This window comes from Sus scrofa, chromosome 13 (genome assembly GCF_054392235.1).
Source record: "Sus scrofa isolate SSC_HxYL_T2T_F1_AM1 chromosome 13, Sscrofa_HxYL_maternal_Yorkshire_Landrace_v2.0, whole genome shotgun sequence".
Lineage (NCBI taxonomy): Eukaryota > Metazoa > Chordata > Mammalia > Artiodactyla > Suidae > Sus > Sus scrofa.
Genome location: NC_139395.1, coordinates 112,813,695 through 112,833,213, shown reverse-complemented (window position 1 = coordinate 112,833,213; position 19,519 = coordinate 112,813,695). Strand labels below are relative to the sequence as shown.

The window sequence follows — 19,519 nt, the reverse complement described above, 5'->3', positions numbered from 1 at the left end:
GAAATAGCTGATTCTGGGAGTGGAGCAGGGAAGGTATAAGATACGCTTGAAATATCTTGTGTTAGAAAATGAGGACGTGATTAAAAAAAAAAAAAAAAAAAAAAAAGAGTATGTCGAAAGGACCCAGAAATCACCTTGAAAGAAGACTCCATGGACAAATCTGGGATAATCTGAGCATCAAAATAAATAAGAACAGTAACTGATAATAACCTATTCATGAATCTTTGCTCATAATAAATAAATAAATAAAATAAGAAAGAAGGATGGGCTTTTCCTTATAGTGGAATCTGGCTGTTAAATATAGGGGGAGTAGTAGAGTTGGAAATCTCCATTTTGCAGTCATCAGGCAAGAATCATCAATGGATGATGGGACACCAACCTTCAAAGGCTCCGTCTGGAATTTTTAACAGACTTATGCTTTATGAGCAGTAGACAAGTTTGTAAAGAGAAAAATAAAATGGTATAGGGGAGTATACAATAAGAAATTTAAGATAAGGATGACATACTGAACAGTTCCCAGGAAAAGATGGCAACACAGAAAGAAAGGAATGATGGAACAAAGACTGAATCAAGAGCTTGAAAAATTTTGACAAATAAATGAATCGGCCCTTGAAAAGATTCTCGGGAACCAAAATCCATCGTACTCTTTTCTCCATATACCCACACCTGCTTTCTCCCTTCTAGGCTTACAGATAACTATGTACACACCAAGAAGAGCCTATAAACAGAGTACAAAGACAGTTGCAACCATTTATGAGTCCTCATGGCAAGTATAACAAACTGCATATATCATTTTTCTCAACTTATTTAAATTTATACTGGCTTTTATCCTCTCTTAGAACAATGCCAATTTTCTATGATAATCCAAGTAAATTTGAAGAGACAAAGACTGAAGAAGGCTACATAAAAAAAAAAAAATTAAGGAGTTTCCACTGTGGCACAACGGGATCAACAGTCTCAGGAGCACCAGGACAACAGGTTCGATCCCTGGCTCAGTACAGTGGGTTAAGGATCCAGCATTACTGCAGCGTAGCTTAAGTTGCAACTGAGGCTCAAATGTGATCCCTGGCTTGGGAACTCCATGTACTACAGGGTAGCCAAAAAAAGAAAAGAAAAAAGAAAAAATCAATTCCAAATATACAGGATAGTCTTTTCATTTTAATTATACACTACATATTTTAAAAAATCAATCTATTAGATTCTACACTTCTAATTGTATTTGGTATACAACCAATTCAAAGAAGGGGTACATGTGCTAGAAGGCAAGGGCTATAAGTATTTGCAGAGAGACAGAAACCTAAGAAGCCCACAGTGACTAGACAGATAAGTTTCTGTGCTCAACCAATGAATTCTTTTTGTTGTTGTTGTTGTTGTTGTTGTTGTTGTTGTTGTTGTTGTTGTTGCTATTTCTTGGGCCGCTCCCGCGGCATATGGAGGTTCCCAGGCTAGGGGTTGAATCGGAGCTGTAGCCACCGGCCTACGCCAGAGCCACAGCAACGCGGGATCTGAGCCCCGTCTGCAACCTACACTAACACACTGAGCAAGGGCAGGGACCGAACCCGCAACCTCATGGTTCCTAGTCGGATTCGTTAACCACTGCGCCACGACGGGAACTCCTCAACCAATGAATTCTTAAGGTCACGTTCTTCCTTGGCAGTTACAAAGACTATCATTGACATTATTGAATATTATCAGTAAATATTCAATATACAGATATATACGTGATATTATGTTAAGTATGCATGTCTATGTTAATAGTTGACAGTCTGTGGGCCAACTTTACAATATGAAGTTATACAGTCTTTTGAATAACTTAGATAAAATGCATTAAAATATACTTCCACTATCTGTTGTACTAATCTTGGCTCTCTCAGCCCTAAAATGTGTTATCTTTGAAATATATTTGATGTATATGTCCCAGAAAAAAATTAAATATAACTTAGGGTCAAGAATGGAAAGGAATAATATAATAAGCAGTTACTCCTGACTGTAACACAAGTGGTTATACTTCATCAAAGGTTTTTAAATATTTTTAGTTGAAGAACTCTTTCTTAAGATGAAATTTTGTATACTTTCAAACTTAAAAGTTTGAAAGTATACAAAATAACTGGACTATTTTGGTTAAAGTGGGCAATAGAAGTCTAGAGTGCCAACAGCTTTGAGGGAAGTCTTCCTGGTAGCCCCAGGCAGTTAGAAAACCATGGCTGCTTAACATTATAAGTAGAATATAAACACATGAAATTGTCACTGAAAATATGTAAAATTTAAACTAAAAAAGAACCTAATTCATTTACTGATGAATACAAACCAAGTAAATATAAAGTCTTTTTATTACATAACAATTTACAAGAGAAGTATAAAAGTTAGTTTATTTTGGCACTACTTTGTCCACATGTATGTCCTAAATATATGTGCCACTATAAAGTGGTAAATAGGGATTCAGGAGAAAATTTTTAATAAAGAGAATAACAATGTTGTTTATTCACTTCTAATCTGGACAAATATATATAGTTCAGTTTTTCTAGCTAGGTTATTATATTCTTCTTTTTAATAATCAATCTATAATTTTAGGATGATTTTATCATTTTAAAAAAAGTCTAGATTTCTTCAGTTTCCTTTAGTTACTAAAAGGAAAATCAAAAATCCCTTTCAACTATAAAACTACTATAAATAAAAATGAAGCTCCCTCTTGCTACTGTTTGCTTTGTGGGAGCAGAATAAAAGCACATTAATAGTTAACAAAGCTACAATATGATATACGAATGAAGTCTTGCATTAAAAAAGTACTTAGATTGTATTTACAAAAGAATCTCTATCATTAATTATTCAGCATTTGGATTTGACCAGAAACCAGACCATGACTTTATAATGCTCTGTTTAAATGAACTACTTAATGTTGTAATGAACACTCAGTGTGGTGAGTTCAATGAATTTTGGACCTGGAATAATACAACAGTTTTTCCAATTTTTCGATCAATGGACAGCATGTAATGTTAGTTGGAATTTCACATATATGCTTTAAAATGTTTACTTAAACCAAAAATTTTACATCTCAATTATTTTATATTCTAAAACTGAATGTAGTTTAAACCAATGCATTATTCATAAAGCAAAGACATCAGGAAAAACAAAGCTGTGCACTTATTTCAAAGCCATTAAATTGCTAAAACATACCATATTTATGCATGCAATATTTGATTGTGTTTTTCTTAAAACACAAGCTTGTTTTTGTCAGATCAAGATACGCCAAAAATTCTACACCAAACATTTTTGTTTATAATTAAAGCAATCATCAATCCAAGGATTGTCATCCATTTTATTTCATCTCTACATCAAAAAAAAGTAATTTAAAAAAATTTTAATTCCCTTGAAATGATAAGATAAATGAAAATGTAAGTGCCTTCACATAATAACAGTAAGCTGACCCTTTGGGAAATGGTTGACTTTCTCAATACAAGGTATTCAAAGCTCATTCAAAAGTGTTCATTTAGAATGCAGATATCAAAGATGATGCAAATGTTCAAGAGAAAATTAGAACTTACCAGATGTTCTAATCCAGCTTTGATGTTTCCAGATTCCCTAAAATAGAAGAATAAAGTTTTAAATAGTTGTTAAACCCTTGTCTGCTATAATTTATGTTTACCTCAAAAATATTTTATAAATCCTTATAAGTTTTAACCTATACCTGTCCTAATGTTCATAGGAATACTGTTTTAAGGACAGAACAAGTTCCTTGGGGAACAGATAATTTATTTATATCTAATAGTAGTATTACCACTAAAATTGCTCTTCTTCTAATAAAAAGAATGTTTTAGACTTTTCAATATCAGTGGAGAACAAAAAAAATCAAGAATATTATTATTTTACTATTTGACACTAAATTTCACAGTAAATTTTTCATTAGTTTTTTCAACATTAGGAAAATGTTCAAACATACAGATTCTATTCACCATCTAGAGTATACAATTGACATTTTACTATATTTATATTTGTTTTAGAAAATATCCATCCATCAATCGTTGCATTTATATATAAAGAATGGGCACATTAAGAATGTTTGTGAGAAAAAAGCTAAATAATTAAATTTTAATTTTTTTCTGCCACTAATTTTATTAACTTAATACCCACTACAAATCAGGACCTAAGACTCTTGTAAATTAAAAAGCAAAATATAACCAATGGAAACACAAACATCAAATATCATGATATATTTTAAGTATTTAATTTTTTACTTTTCACTTTTAAAAAGACAGCTGATGGGAGTTCCTGCTGTGGTACAGTGGGTTAAGAACATGACTGCAGTGGCTCGGGTCACGGTGTAAATTGAGGAGGTGTGGGTTCAATCCCTGGCCCAGCACAGTGGGTTAAAGGATCCAGTGTTGCCATAGCTGCAGCACAGGTTGAAACTGTGGCTCGGATTCAATCCCTGGTCCAGGAAGTTCCATATACCATGGGTGCAGCCATTAAAAAAACAAAACAAAACAAACTGCTGATGAAACTAGAAATACAAATAACTGCACAATAAGCAAAGACAATTTAAACACACATTTGGTGAAAAATGGCAGGTAGTTGGATATTTTTCCTGATTTCAGTCAATGCTAATTTATTAGTGACAAATGGACTTTTACTTTTCTTACTCTGATCTGATTTTAATTGTCATAAATGCCACTTCCTATTTTTTAACGTAAAATTATGCCTCTACCACACTGCAGAAAATAATTTTGAAACATCCAACAACAACACTGTACTTGTGATTTTAATCCCCTCTTTCTTTCTCTGAAGGGGTCCCAATTTTCTTTTTATTGTTTCCTTTTTTTTTTCCCCCAAAAATATACTTGACTGTTTCCTTTGTCTTGCTACACCATCTCCCAAATTCCCCTATCTTTTCCCTTTGGATTCGCTGATTAAAAACTATACTCATGGCTTTCAACCTTTGCTCTCACTGTACAGCTGTTTAGCATCCTGGGAATAAATTCCATTGTCTGCTGATGAGCACTCATCTTTAGCCTTTCTCTTCTCTGCTTTCGCTCTTGGCAATCTTAGCAATACTATATACTGAATGTTTAAAAATTTAAGGATTTCTGAAACTCATTCTCTGGATATAGTCCTAATGACAAATGATAGAAATAAACTGCAACAAGGTATCAGAGAATACAATAGCTACATAAATAATTTTTAATTTCATTACTATAAAATTAATATATTTATTGAAGCTGGAAGTCAGATGAATCTTTTAAGTTTTACAAGGTCATTCTCTGATAGCCATTTGTGTAATTTAAAATGTAAACAAAAACAATATATACAGTGAAACATCTGACAGTGTAATATGTGTGAATGCATGTGTATACACACTGTAATAAAATCTTCCTATTACTGACTCCCAGTTGTCAATCATTAATAATGGCTATTTGTTCTGTCCTTCTAAAGATAGTCTGTGTGTGCATGAAACACACGTTTCTCACATGCACACGTTTCTCTTCTTTTTTTTTTTTTAGCCCAAACAGAAACATGCTATATACACTGTTTTGTATCTTCACTTGGCAATCTATCTTAGAGTTTATATTGCATAAAACACATCTATTTTCATTTTCCCCCTTTGGCAACATTGTCACATAATGGTTATTATTAGAAAACAATGCTTCAGTGTAAAAGGACAAAAATGCTCTGATTCAAAGTACAAGTCCATAATTTAGTATCTGAAACTATTAAGGCTAGAAATGCTTCATCAGAATATTCTGGATTTTAAGAAAGGTAGTAAGGTGCATATACTGCATGTCATAAAACACCGACAGCAAGGCTTGAAGTAGCTTTTCATCATCAGACATATTAATAATTCTGAAAGAAATATATGAATGTCCACACAGTAAGATAAACAAAGACTATAAATGGACTCATTTCAGGGTAGGTTTTGCTGTCAACTGACTCTGACACATACCTAGGGAAAAATATCTGTTTTCTCAGCTATTTGCATTCTGGAATCAAGGATAAGAAAATATTCTGAAAGAAAGAAAGAAAGAAAGAGAGAGAGAGAGAAAGAAAGAAAGAGAGAGAGAGAAAGAAAGAAGGAAAGAAAGAAAGAAAGAAAGAAAGAAAGAAAGAGAGAGAGAGAAAGAGAGAGAAGGAAGGAAAGAAAGAATGAAAGAAAGGAGGGAGGGAGGAAAGAAAAGAAAGAAAAAGAAAGAAAGAAAGAAAGGGAGGGAAGAAGGAAAGAGGAAGAAAAGGTTGGCTAGGCTTTTGTTTTGTTATGTTTCCAAGTGATTCCTTAAACTAAGTGATTTTAGGAAATATGCATTTTTGAATGGCATGCTGAAAGAAAACTCAGCATCATCCTTGACACATGCCCTTTCCTTCACTACCAAATGCAAACAAATGTAATCAACTACAGGGTCTTGGCTATTAAACCCCCTTAATTATTATTTAGATTTAACCACTTCTTTCTATCCTCACAGCTACATCTTATTTTAGAGCATCATCTTTTCTCTCCCAGATTACTACAAAGCTTCTTAATGGGTCTCAATGACCCTACCTTGCCCCAGAATAAAGCAAGAACTTTCTAAAACGTAAGGTTGATTACATCAATTCTCTTCTTATAATCCACCACATCCCACTAGACTCCAGGTTACTCCTTCCCAGTTATCTTGTCAAAGCTATGTTGCATGGAAAGTGGCAGCAACAGCCATAAAAACTACTAATCTTGCCTCAGTCATCACTGAACCACTTGCTCTCTCTACCTGAAATGTTCCTTTTCTCCCAGCCTCCTCTCATCTTCCTCATCTATCTAAAACAGAAAAACATTCTTGAGGATTCAACCTAAATCATACCTTCACTGAGGAAACCTTCTCTTTTCTTCACAAATTAAGTGATGAACTCTTCTCATGTGTTCACGTCACAAAGTTCCCACACTTTATTATAAATACATATTTACTTTTCCATTGGCAGCACTAAAGTGAAAATCTTTGAGGACATGGATTTTTGCATCTTTTTAACTTTTATATCCCAGCTTCCAATACAGTGCCTGAATTAGAGTATGTATTCAACTAATAAAAGTCTGACATCTAACGGACGACAAACTTGAGCTAAGTCAGTGGCAACCACCTCAGGTCTCTCAGGGTCCAACCCAGGCCCATACCACTCAAAGAACAAAAGCAACTGCAACAATGAGTGGTTTGAAAGAGTAGTATTGAAAGTTGTGTGTATGTATGATGGGTGGTTGTTTTGCTTTGTTTTGTTCTGGATTGTCTTTGAAAGAGTAAGAGGACACAATGGAAAAGGTGGCTGACTGAGTCCAAAGTAGAAAATTAACATGGAGGAATAAAAGCGAAAGCCCAGACTTTCACCTCTCCCCTTAGATTAAAATTTTAGCCAAGGCAGCTGAATGTTGCAAGAAAATGAAAGAGAAATCCATAAGGAACGTTTTTAGACCCCTGAGGTATGTAGGCACAGGAACAGAAAAACAACAAATAAAGCCAGAGAAAACAGAATAAATTGAGCAAGAATATAAGCATAATAACAGATTCAAAGATAAAGGAAGATTTTTAGAAAATAAGAAAGTTATGAAAAAGAATCAAAATGAGATAATCAGTATTAGAAATACAATAGTTTGAAATAGAGAATGGTAGTTCTCTTGTGGCTCAGTGAGTTAAGATCTGGTGTTGTCACTGCTGTGGCTCTGGATACTTCTGTGATTGCAGAAACTCTCCCTAGCCCTGGAACTTCCACGAGCCATGGGTATGGCAATAATAATAATAATAATAATAATAGAATTCAGAGGATGAATTGAAAGGACAAAAGCAACAGAGAGCTCCCACTGTGGCTTAGCAGGTTACAAGCCTGACTAGCATCCATGAGGATGCTGGTTTGATCTCTAGCCTCTCTCAGTGGGTTAAAGATCCAGCGTTGTGGTGAGTCACCTGTGGTGTGGGTCACAGAACACAGCTAGGATCTGGATTTGCTGTTGATGTGGTGTAGACTGTCAGCTGCAGCTCTGATTCAACCCCTAGCCTGGGAACTTCCATATGCCACAGGTCCAGCCTTAAAAAGCAACAAAACAAAACAAAAAGGACAATAGCTAGAGACCGAGGATGGATCAGTGAGCATGAAACTGGGTAGAAGAACTCTTCCAGAAGGCAAAAGAAAGGGATTAAAAGACAGAACAAGAGACAAAATTAAGAACAGGAATAGAAGAGTGAACATCTATGTAATATGAACCCTAAAAGGAAAAAGTGAAGACAAAATTAAACAGAAGAAATATTTGAAGAAATAATGACAAAAATTTCCCAGATGGAAATATTCAAATCTTAGATTGAAGGATACACAGAACTTTGAACAGGATAAAGAAAAATCCACAGCAAATCATATTATAAGGATGATTAAAGACTATCACAGATTGAGAGAAAAAGTCTAAAAGTGTTAAGAAAAAGCATACTCTTCCGTAAAGGTAAAATAATACTGACATCAGATTTCTCAACACTAATGCTAGAAAATGGAGTTATTAATTACCAAAGAAACTTTTTTTAAAAGGATTGTGAACCTAGAATTTACATACAATTAATAAACTATTACTTAAATTAACAGAAAAAGAAATTTTCAGCATGCAAGGTCTCAGGAAATTCACCACACAAAAATATCATTCGAAAAAAAAATTTGAGGAATGTAATGGAAAAAGAAGAGAAATAATTTTGGGAAGAAGCAACAAAATAAAGGCTGGCATAGAATGTAGTAATTACTGTAATCTAAGTAATCAATGACGAAAAAGAAAACTAAAGAAGGGTCATCCATAACAATCTAGAATTAAAATGTCAAAGAAAATTCTTAAATTGGGTAAAAAGCAAATGCAGAAATGTGATTCATAATGATACATAAAACAAGAAGATTCAGAAAGGTTTCCAAAAGAGATAGTAAAATATTAACCAAGCAAACATGAACCAAAAGAAAGCCAGAGTGGTGCCTTTAATGACAAATATATTTAAGCCTTCCCCCCCAAAATAATTTTGATATGTATATATTTTAACATATATATATTTACATAATAGAAGGACATTGTAGTCTAGTAAAAGATATAATAGATCAAGCAATTTGCATTGATATCCAGCAGGTTTGCATATTCATAAAGCTTAATATATGTCACATATTGGGACACCAAAGCTTCAACAAGTTCTTCATGAAAATCAGTTTTGTTTGACTTTTGGCAGAAAGATAAGGAAGGGTGGCCATCTCAAAACAACACAGATACAAGCATGAGTATACAAATACTACATAAGACAGCATGACATAAAATCTTGGCTCTAGAAGCAAAACACCTCAACTCAAATTTAAGCCTAATTGCAAAACAGCTGAATGAGACTGGATAATAATACAACTTCTCTGAAGCTCAGATTGTTCACCTATAACAAGGTGAACATAAGGCTGCTGTGAAAAAATAAACAAGATAATGTATATGAAAGCATATTATAAATTGTAATGTGCTATAGAAATCTATTATTATAATAGATATTTCCGTACAGAAGTCTTAAAAGTGGTTCCAAACATCTTAATGATTTTTTTTTTAAATTGAGAAGCAAAATTCAAGATGTTGACAGAAGGATTCTGCAACAAATGGTATAAAGCCTGTCCTCTTTAGTGGTCTGTCTCTTGGGTTGTCCCTGTCATGACTTCATCAATATTTGTGCAACTCCTTTTGCCCTGTGCTGAAAGCAGACTTAATTCAATTATAGGTCTCAAAACTGATAAAATGGTCCTGAAGTGGAAAATGGGAAGAGATTATTGGCAAATGAATAAAGATTTGTATCGAACTAACACACAGGAGTACAGCAGGTCTTTTTTTAATCATTCCCTGTCTTAAATCTTCTGGGAAACATGAGTTTCCCTTTCCCTCATGCAGCACATCGATTTCTGAATTAGACTGCAATATTAAATAATTAATATACTTGCCATGATTGATGTTTTGCATTAGTTGAATATTAGGTTATCAATCAAAATCCACTTGGTTTAATGTAATAATATTGAAAAAGTGTCATGGGCTGTTCATCCAATTTGTAGTTGAGGCAGCACAGATAGTTATGTTGGCATAACACAAGGCTCTAAAGCAGGAAATGCAGTGGCTCAACATGTATGAGGCAGACATTTTGAAACTAACTGGGACAAGGCTGAGGTTGTCTTAAATAAACCTTGTGGCACCTGTCAGTGTCAATGTTAGGTCTCCTTCCATAAGAGAATGTCATGCATCAATCATACTATACAAGGCAAGAAAAAAATTAAAATAAAGATATTGATTTATCTTTGTGGCAGATTTCACTATTTTGTCAAAGGAAACATGCTCTAAATCCAAAAATCATTGCTATTATAAAGCTTATATCCCCTTAAGAAATTTCTAAACAAATAGATTAAGATTTTTAGATCTGGTCTTACTAGGAAGGGATCAACTTTAAAAAAATATAAGAACAAATTATACCAAAGTGATCATTCAGGTTTTATAATGCTCTAAGTTGATCAGGTCATGAAGCCGTAATTAACAATGATATTTATTTTAGGAAAACAGCATTCGTTTTGATGATGGCACTCTCCTCTACTCCCAATATTTTGTAACAAAACTGTCAAACTTTTAGCTTAGAAAAAATTGTAATTACCTGCTTCTCCTAGTAAAAGGAAAATTTTCTCATCATTTCCTATTAAGTCAATCTAAAATATATTGTGGATCTATTTATGAAAGTAATATTTTATAACAAATTAAATAAACAAAAAACATCCAAAAGAAATGTGACTTTTCTGAATGAGAAGGAGAAAAGTAACAAAATAAACATAAACCAAAAACCATTTCATAAGGCAAGCTAAAACTCCATTGAATATTTAGCTATAAAATAGAAACCATAATTCATGTAACTAAATGAAGCAGCATTAAAGTCTCATTTCACTGACCAAGAAACAAAAGATTAGCTATATTTATAATCAGTAACATATATGTATTAACACACATAAAATGTCCACACATATAAAAATCACGAAAAAGAGTAATGCTTAAAAAATAAAAATTTTTACAGATTTTTTCATGACCTAAGCATACTATTCACTTATAAAAGATTACTATGCTGCAATTTTCTACACCTATAGGAGACAAGATCACTGTTTATTTTGTATTCTCATAAAGCAGAAATCTGTATGAGCTGGGGTTTTTCATAGATGCAATCAAGGGTTTTAAAAATCCTAGGTTATAAGTTATAAAAATATCTGCATCTCCTATCTCAAACGATAAGTGATAAATTTTTACTTGTATAAGATCTTTTCTGTTATGTATCAAATGTTATTAATGAAAATTCTGATAATATATAAATCAAAGAAAAACTTTGGTTCAAATTCCGACTGTTCTACTTAATAACTTTGTCAGGATATACACCTTCTCTAATTTGCCACTCCTAAATTCAAGTCAAGGATTTAAAAAATATCAACATGTATACAGAAGTCAATAAATACTGGTTCAATATGACATTAAATAAAAGACTGAATGACTTTATTCTACTTTCTAAATCAAGAAATATCTTTTTTAACCACCTTAAAATCTGCTTAAACTGTAATACTTATAAATGAAAGTCAACCACTTTTCAAGTAAATACATATAAAGAGTTTGGCCCAATGGCTAGCGCATCCAATAAAAATACCATGTATATACTGATATACGTACACTCTTTGATCCTGATCTCTTTGAATGGAGGTAAAATTAAAAAGTGTGTTGAAAAAAGTAAAGAAAAATAATTTCTTGATTACTTTTTTTTTCACATTTTAACTCTAATAACAAAATACAGAACATCACACTAAGTTCCAAAAAGATTTTCCTGGTGAGTTCCCATCATGGCACAGCAGAAGTGAACCCAACTAGTATCCATGAGGATGTAGGTTCGATCCCTGGCCTCACTCAGTGGGTTAAGGATCTGACATTGCCTTGAGCTGTGGTGTAGGTCGTAGATGTGGCTTGGATCCTGTGCTGATGTGACTGTGCTGTAGGCAGTCAGCTGCAGCTCCAATTTGACCCCTAGCCTGGAAACTTCCATATGCCATGAGTGCGGCCCTAAAAAGAAAAAAAAAAAAAAATCTTCCTAGAATTCTCAATTCTAACTTAACAAGTTTAGTCAGAATTCTCAGCATTTTTTGGTTAATTTTAAAAATTATAGTTGATTTAGCATTTTTCTCCTTTGGAAAGTATCTTGTGAATCAGTGGCTCTAAATGTATATTCTTAGGTTTACACAGTTCAGAATGGTAGTTTTCAGATGTCTGTATTTTACACACAGTTATTGATCTAATTATTATTTGCAATAAATTCTGGTCCAGGTCTTATAAATTATTTGTACAAATATATATACTACAATTCCTGAATTTTATGTGCATTGTTCTCTTTTTAAGATTCTTTCATTAATTTTACAAGTTTAAATTAAACATATTAAACAGCTGAGGCCTTATGATACACACTGGGCTTATTCCAATGGGAAGTTGAATATTTCAGTTGGTATGTATCAATTAAGTTATTCACAGTCATTAAAGTAAACAGGTTCTAAAAGTCACAGAAAGGGGCTACAAGGGGAAGAAAAGAGATTGCAATATTTTTAAAGTTATGCTCTAGATAGCAGTATCAGATGAAGAAAAACTAAGAGAATTTATTACCAGTGTATCTAATCTAAAAGAAATGCTAAAGGAAGTGCTTCTGAACAAGGGAAATTATACCAAAAAGAGTCTTGGAACATCAAGAATGAAGGAAGAGCAACAGATATATTTATTGAGCACCCTCATAACTAGGCTACGTGATAAATTCTGAATGGATAATAACAACAAAATAAATAAACATCATCAGCAAAAAGTACAAATATTAAGATATGGTTAGTATGGCCTGGATGTTTAAACTGTATTGTCAAACCAAGACTGACATGTGAAATAGTTAATGTCCATGCCAGCGAAGGAAAATGCATGCAAACATGCTACCTATCTGCTATTTCCACATGCAGGACTAAGGTTCATAATCGATGACAATCCTCTTTCCCACTGAAGCCAGTTGCAGCTCAAGAATCTCAACACAGTGCTCGAATGACTGCCAGTTGTCTGCAATTAGCAGGAGATGCAACCCATTCATAACACCCCCCTTCAATCCCTGTTCTTGACCTAGTTCAAGATAAGTTTAAAAAAAGGAAAAATTGCCACATGTGTTAGAGTGGTTGGGAAATATTTCAAAGAGGAGGGGTAATTTCAGCTGGATCCTGAGAGATTGATTGCATTTGAGAAGAGTGGGTAAGTAGAAAAGAAGAGGCAGGAAAAGCAAGCTCAAAGGTCACAAATGACCTATTAGAGGTCAAGCAAGGAGAGTAGCCTGCACAGAGTAGATGTATTAAAAGGTCATACTTCTTTCAGTCTTTAATTATAAATTTTTATTATGTAAGTTTTCAGGGCTATCATGTATGATTGTGTATGCTGTTCATTATGTATGTTTTTGAGGGGTGGGGAGAGAAAAACCTAACAGGGCAGTAAAAGCTAAAAGCTATATGCCCTGGCCAAGAAGTGCATCCTGGGTGTGGTACTGCACCCAAGGGAAAAAGGGACGTCTTTTCCTAGTAGCCACAAAAGTGCCATGTGGACTAGTAGGCCTGAAAATAATAAATGCTTATTATAGAAAAATTCAAAATTACATCTGGTTCTAATGAAGAAGAAAATAAAAATCATCTGAAATCCCACAGACAAAGATAACATGTTTTAGTTTTTTCCTCCATTCTTATGTACACAAACACACTATTTTCTCACAAATATGGTATCACAGTTGATTTCACTTATGTACACAGCTTCCAATTTTCACTAATTATATATTATAAACAGCTTCTCAGGTATCAATAAATATATAAACATATAAGTGGTGCTGGGAAAATTGGACCACTACATGCAAAAGAATGAAATTACAACATTATCTAACATAATAAACAATAATAAATTCAAAATGAATTAAAGATCTAGATTCTATATACTGCAAAACCAGTTACTATATAACTTGTAGAGGAAAACATAAATGAACATTTCTTGACATAAATCACAGCAATATCTTCTTTCCATATCCTAGAGTAATAGAAATTAAAACAAAAACAAAAATAAAAAGAGATCTAATTAAAAGCTTTTTTGTACAGCAAAGGAAACCATGAACAAAACAAAAAACTTACAGAATGGGAGAAAATATTTGCAAATGATGTGACCAACAAGGGATTAATCTCCATAATATACAAACATCTCCTACAGCTCAATATCAAAAAAAGAAACAACACAATCAAAGAATGGGCAGAAGATCTAAATAGACATTTTTCCAAAGAAGGCAGACAGATGGCCAAAAGGCACATGAAAAGATACTCAATATCGCTAATTATTAGAGAAATGTAAATCAAAACAACAATTAGCTATCGCCTCACCCTGGTCAGAATGGTCACCATCAAAAATTCTATAAAATAATAAATGCTGGAGTTCCCATCGTGGCGCAGTGGTTAACGAATCCGACTAGGAACCATGAGGTTGCGGGTTCGGTCCCTGCCCTTGCTCAGTGGGTTGCCATGAGCTGTGGTGTAGGTTGCAGATGCGGCTCGGATCCCGCGTTGCTGTGGCTCTGGCGTAGGCCGGTGGCTACAGCTCCAATTCAACCCCTAGCCTGGGAACCTCCATATGCTGCAGAGCGGCCCAAGAAATAGCAAAAATACAATAAATAAATAAATAAATAAATAAAACAGTAAGTGCTGGAATTGGTGGGAATATAAATTGGTACAGCCACTATGGAGAATAGTATGGAAGTTCCTTAAGAAACTATCAGGTGATTCTGCAATCCCACTGCCGGGCATGTATCTGGAGAAAACCAAAATTCAAAAAGATATATGCATCCCAATGTTCACTGCAGCACTACTTAAAATAGCCAAGGCATGTAAGCAAGCTGTCCATCAACAGATGAATGGATAAAGAGGAGTGGTATACATGTACAATGGAATATTACTCAACCAGATAAAAGAATGAAATAATGCCATTTGCAGCAACATAGATGGACCTACAGGTTATCATACTAAGTAAGCCAAAGTCAAATATCATATGATATTGCTTATATGTGGAATCTAAAAAAAGATACAAATGAATTTATACACAAAACAGAAACAGACCCATTGACATAGAAAACAAACTGATGGTTACCAAAGGGAAAGGGAAAGGGAGGGATAAATTATGAGTCTGGGATTAACATACATGTGCTACTATCATATAAACTAGATAACCAACAAGGACCTACTGTATACAGCACAAGGAATGATACTCAATATTTTGTAATAAACTATAAGGGAACAGAATCTGAAAAAGAATATACATATATCTAAAAAAACAAATAACTTTGCCGTACACCTGAAACTAACATAATACTGTAGATTAATTATACTTCAAGAAAATTAAACAAATAATTTTTACTGTTTATATATTATTCTGTTCATAGGTATACAATAGATTAAAATATCCATTATTGTTGGACATTTGAGTTGTTTCTGATTTCTACTTCTAAATAAAACTAGAATGTAAAAAAAGGATAATTATTAGATTTAAAAATTATTTATGAATTTTTCTATGTTTATTTCACTTGGAAGACTGGGGTATATAATTTTTAAAGGGGAAAATAAAATATATATTTCATCTCTAGTGCTTAAACCCAAATAATTTAATTTACATATTTATTATATTTACATAAATATAAATTTGTACTCAACTATAATGAATCATTATCATTTAGAATATTTAAGTACAATTAAATATAAGTCTCTACTTTCAAAGAAGTCCATTTTCATAAGACAATGTTCCAACAGCTTCCTAAAGGCAGTACCTCCCTATAGGTAAAACAGTCAACAATTCCAAATAGAAGATAATAAATACATATAAGTCTTCTATTAAAGTCTTCGGCTGTTAAAATTGAGAGAAAATGCAACATACGTATATTTTTCCCAAGAAAAAGAAACTTTCAATACTCAGAAATTTATTATTCAATTATTAAAGCCTCTTGATGCTTTTCCCCTTCCTTCTGATGTTCTCCTTTGTAACAACACTGATAATTTAAAAAAAGATAAAAGTGTGATTTTAATCTGGTGAGTGCCTAATAGTGTTATGAAATAAAACTACTGTACTAAAATTCTTTCTTTTCTTAGTGAATCAAAATAAACTCCTCAGCCTACAATTAAAGATTCCTCTCAAATCAAACTATTTGAGGAGTTCCCGTCATGACGCAGTGGTTAACGAATCCGACTAGTACCCATGAGATGCGGGTTTGGGTTCGATCTCTGACCATGCTCAGTGGGTTAAGGATCCGGCGTTGCCGTGAGCTGTGGTGTAGGTTGCAGACACAGCTTGGATCCCACGTTGCTGTGGCTCTGGCATAGGCCAGCAGCTATGGCTCCGATTCGACCCCTAACCTGGTAACCTCCATATGCCGCAAAAAGACAAAAAAATGGCAAAAAGACAAAAAAAAAAAAAAAATCAAACTATTTGACACTTCCTAAAGACCTTTTTGCACTCCTCAGATCTTAATTCTTTGGTTGTATTACCTACGTGAACTGAGTTTCTTAAAGATTTCACCTCTAAAGAAATATTGAACAGTATATGTCAAGCACTGTATTAAATGATTTACAATAATTATCTCAATTAATCCATATAAACTTTAGTATAAAATGAGATGATTATTATCCCTACTTTGAGAAAACTGAGGCTTATATAATATTAATTTATATATATTATTATATATATTATATACCAAATCTTAATCCATTTATCTGTCAGTAGACATTTACGTTGTTTCCAGGTCTTGTCTACCGTGAACAGCACTGCAATGAACATAAGGGTGCATCTTTTTGAATTAATGTTTTGTCCAGATATATGTCTAGGAATGGGATTGCTGGATCATATGGTAGTCCTATATTTAGTTTTCTGAGATATCTCCATACTGTTTTCCACAGTAGTTGTACTAATTTACATTCCCAGCAACAGTGAAGGAGGGCACCCTTTTCTCCCACACCCTCTTAAGCATTTAATGGAAGACTTACTAATGATGGCTATCTGACCAGTGTGAGGTGGTACCTAATTGTAGTTTTGATTTGCATTTCTCTAGTAATTAGTGATGTTGAGCATTTTTTCATGTGCCTGTTGGCCATCCATATGTCTCCTTTGGTGAAATGTCTATTTAGGTCTTCTGCCCATTTTTCAATTGGGTTGTTGGTTTTTCTGTTGTTGAGTGGTATTAGTTGTTTAAAAAATCTCAAATAAATAAGCTAATCTTACACCTAAAGCAACAGGAGAAGGAAGAAGAGACAAAGCCCAAAATTAGTAGGAGGAAAGAAATCATAAAGATCAGAGCAGAAATAAGTGAAAGAGAGAAAGAAAACAATAGAAAAGATCAATGAAGCCAAAAGTTGGTTCTTAGAAAAGATCAACAAAATTGATAAATCTTTGGCTAGACTCCTCAAGAAAAAAAGGGAGAGGGCTCTAATCAATGAAATTAGAAACGAAGCAAGAGAAATTACAACTGATTCCACAGAAATACAAAGGTCATAAGAAACTACTATAAACAACTGTACGCCAATAAAATGGATAATCCAGAAGAAATGGACAGTCTTATGAAGGTACAACCTATCAAGACTGAACCAGGAAGGAACTGAAAATATGGATAGACCAATCAAAGTACTGAAATTGAAAATGTGTGTAAAAAACTATCAAAAAACAAAGTGCAGAACCTGATGGCTACACAGTGAATTTTATAGAACATTCAGAGAAGAGTTAACAAATATTCTTCTGAAACTCTTCCAAAAAATAGCAGAGGAAGAAACACTCCCAAGCTCATTCTATGGCCTTAGAAAACTATACACAGAACTACCATATGACACAGCAATCCCACTCTTGGGCGTATATTCAGACAAAACTTTCCTTAAAGAAGAAACATGCACCCACATGTTCACTGCAGCACTATTCATAATAACCAGGACATGGAACCAACCTAAATGTGCATCAACAGATGAATGGATTAAGATGTGATGTACACATACACACACACACACACACACACACACACACACAATGAAATACTCCTCAGCCATAAAAAAGAACAAAATAATGCCATTTGCAGCAACATGGATGGAACTAGAGACTCTCATACTAAGTGAAGTAAGTCAGAAAGAGAAAGACAAATACCATACAATATCACTTATATCTGGAATCTAATATATGGCACAAATGAACCTTTCCACAGAAAAGGAAATTATGAACATGTAGAACAGACTTGTGGCTGCCAAGAGGGAGGGGGAGGGAGTGGGAAGGAGTGGGAATTTGGGGTTAATAGATGCAAACTATGGCATTTGGAATGGATAAGCAATAGGATCCTGCTGTATAGCACTGGGAATTGTCTGGTCACTTGTGATGGGGCATGATAATGTGAGAAAAAAGAATGTATACATGTATGTGTGACTGGGTCACCTCACTGTGTGGTAGAAAAGGTTAGCGCTCCTCAAGGCTTGGTCCTAGGCCCTCATCTGGTGCTATGCTTTCTTCCCAATCCATCTTGTCCTCATGCACAGCACTGATAGCAACCCATAGGGATATAACAACAGCAATAAAAAATTCATAGTCTTCAGAAGCTCCAGATCCATTTAGTCAGTTATCTATTTGACATGTCTATTTGGATATCTCAAAAATCAAAAACAAAAATATATACTCAATGGGCCCAAAAGTGAACTCTTATTCAAGTTCCTCCTCTAAATTTAATTCTTTTCAGTTATTTATTTCAAAAAGAATTCATATCATTTATCCTGTTGCTCAAGCCAAAAACCTAGGAATCAACCTCTTTATTTTTTCTCTCTCCCTACATAGATAAATCACCCCTAATTCCTACTGATTTCACCTCTTGAGTAACCACAGAAACTATTTATCTCTACTTATCAACTGCCACCATCCTAGTCTAACCACCATCATATCTCTGACTAGTCTATCTTAATTTTCTTCCTTACTTCCACTATTGTTTCCCTCCCATATATCGACCCAAAAAGAGATAGACTAATCATGTAAAAATGGATCACATTATTTTCCTGCTCAAAACTCTTTAATGCCTTTTCATTGAAGCCATCATGATGGCCCTCCTGCCTACGTTGTTTAGTCACTCAACTATTACTGATCACTACCTTTGAACCAAATTCTGTGCTAGCTATCAGGGATACTATGAACAAAGCAGACTGCAAAGGTTACAAGGAACTCACAGACAGGTATGAAACACACACAAGTTACACACAAACATCTAAATTAGTAACTGTGACATGCATGACATTAAAAGTACCTAGGAGATAGAATAATAGGAATGCAATATCTAGTTTAGAAGGTCAGGAATTCATTTTCATTCATTGTTATGCTCACGCACTATACCCTTCTTCTTTTTCTCATACATTTTAAGCTACCCAAAATCTGAATACTATTCCAATTTAGGGTGAGCTCTGAATCCAAAGTAATCCAAAT

General features: G+C 33.8%; 1 protein-coding gene across 1 annotated transcript in view; it reads right to left on the bottom strand.

The window, feature by feature from the left end:
* RSRC1 (arginine and serine rich coiled-coil 1) overlaps nt 1-19,519 on the bottom strand; it is a 439,307-nt gene that overhangs the window by 243,686 nt on the left and 176,102 nt on the right. The window contains exon 7 of the mRNA XM_084989968.1: nt 3,543-3,579. Within this exon, the coding sequence (XP_084846094.1) occupies nt 3,543-3,579 (37 nt within the window). The remainder of the gene's footprint in view (nt 1-3,542; nt 3,580-19,519) is intronic.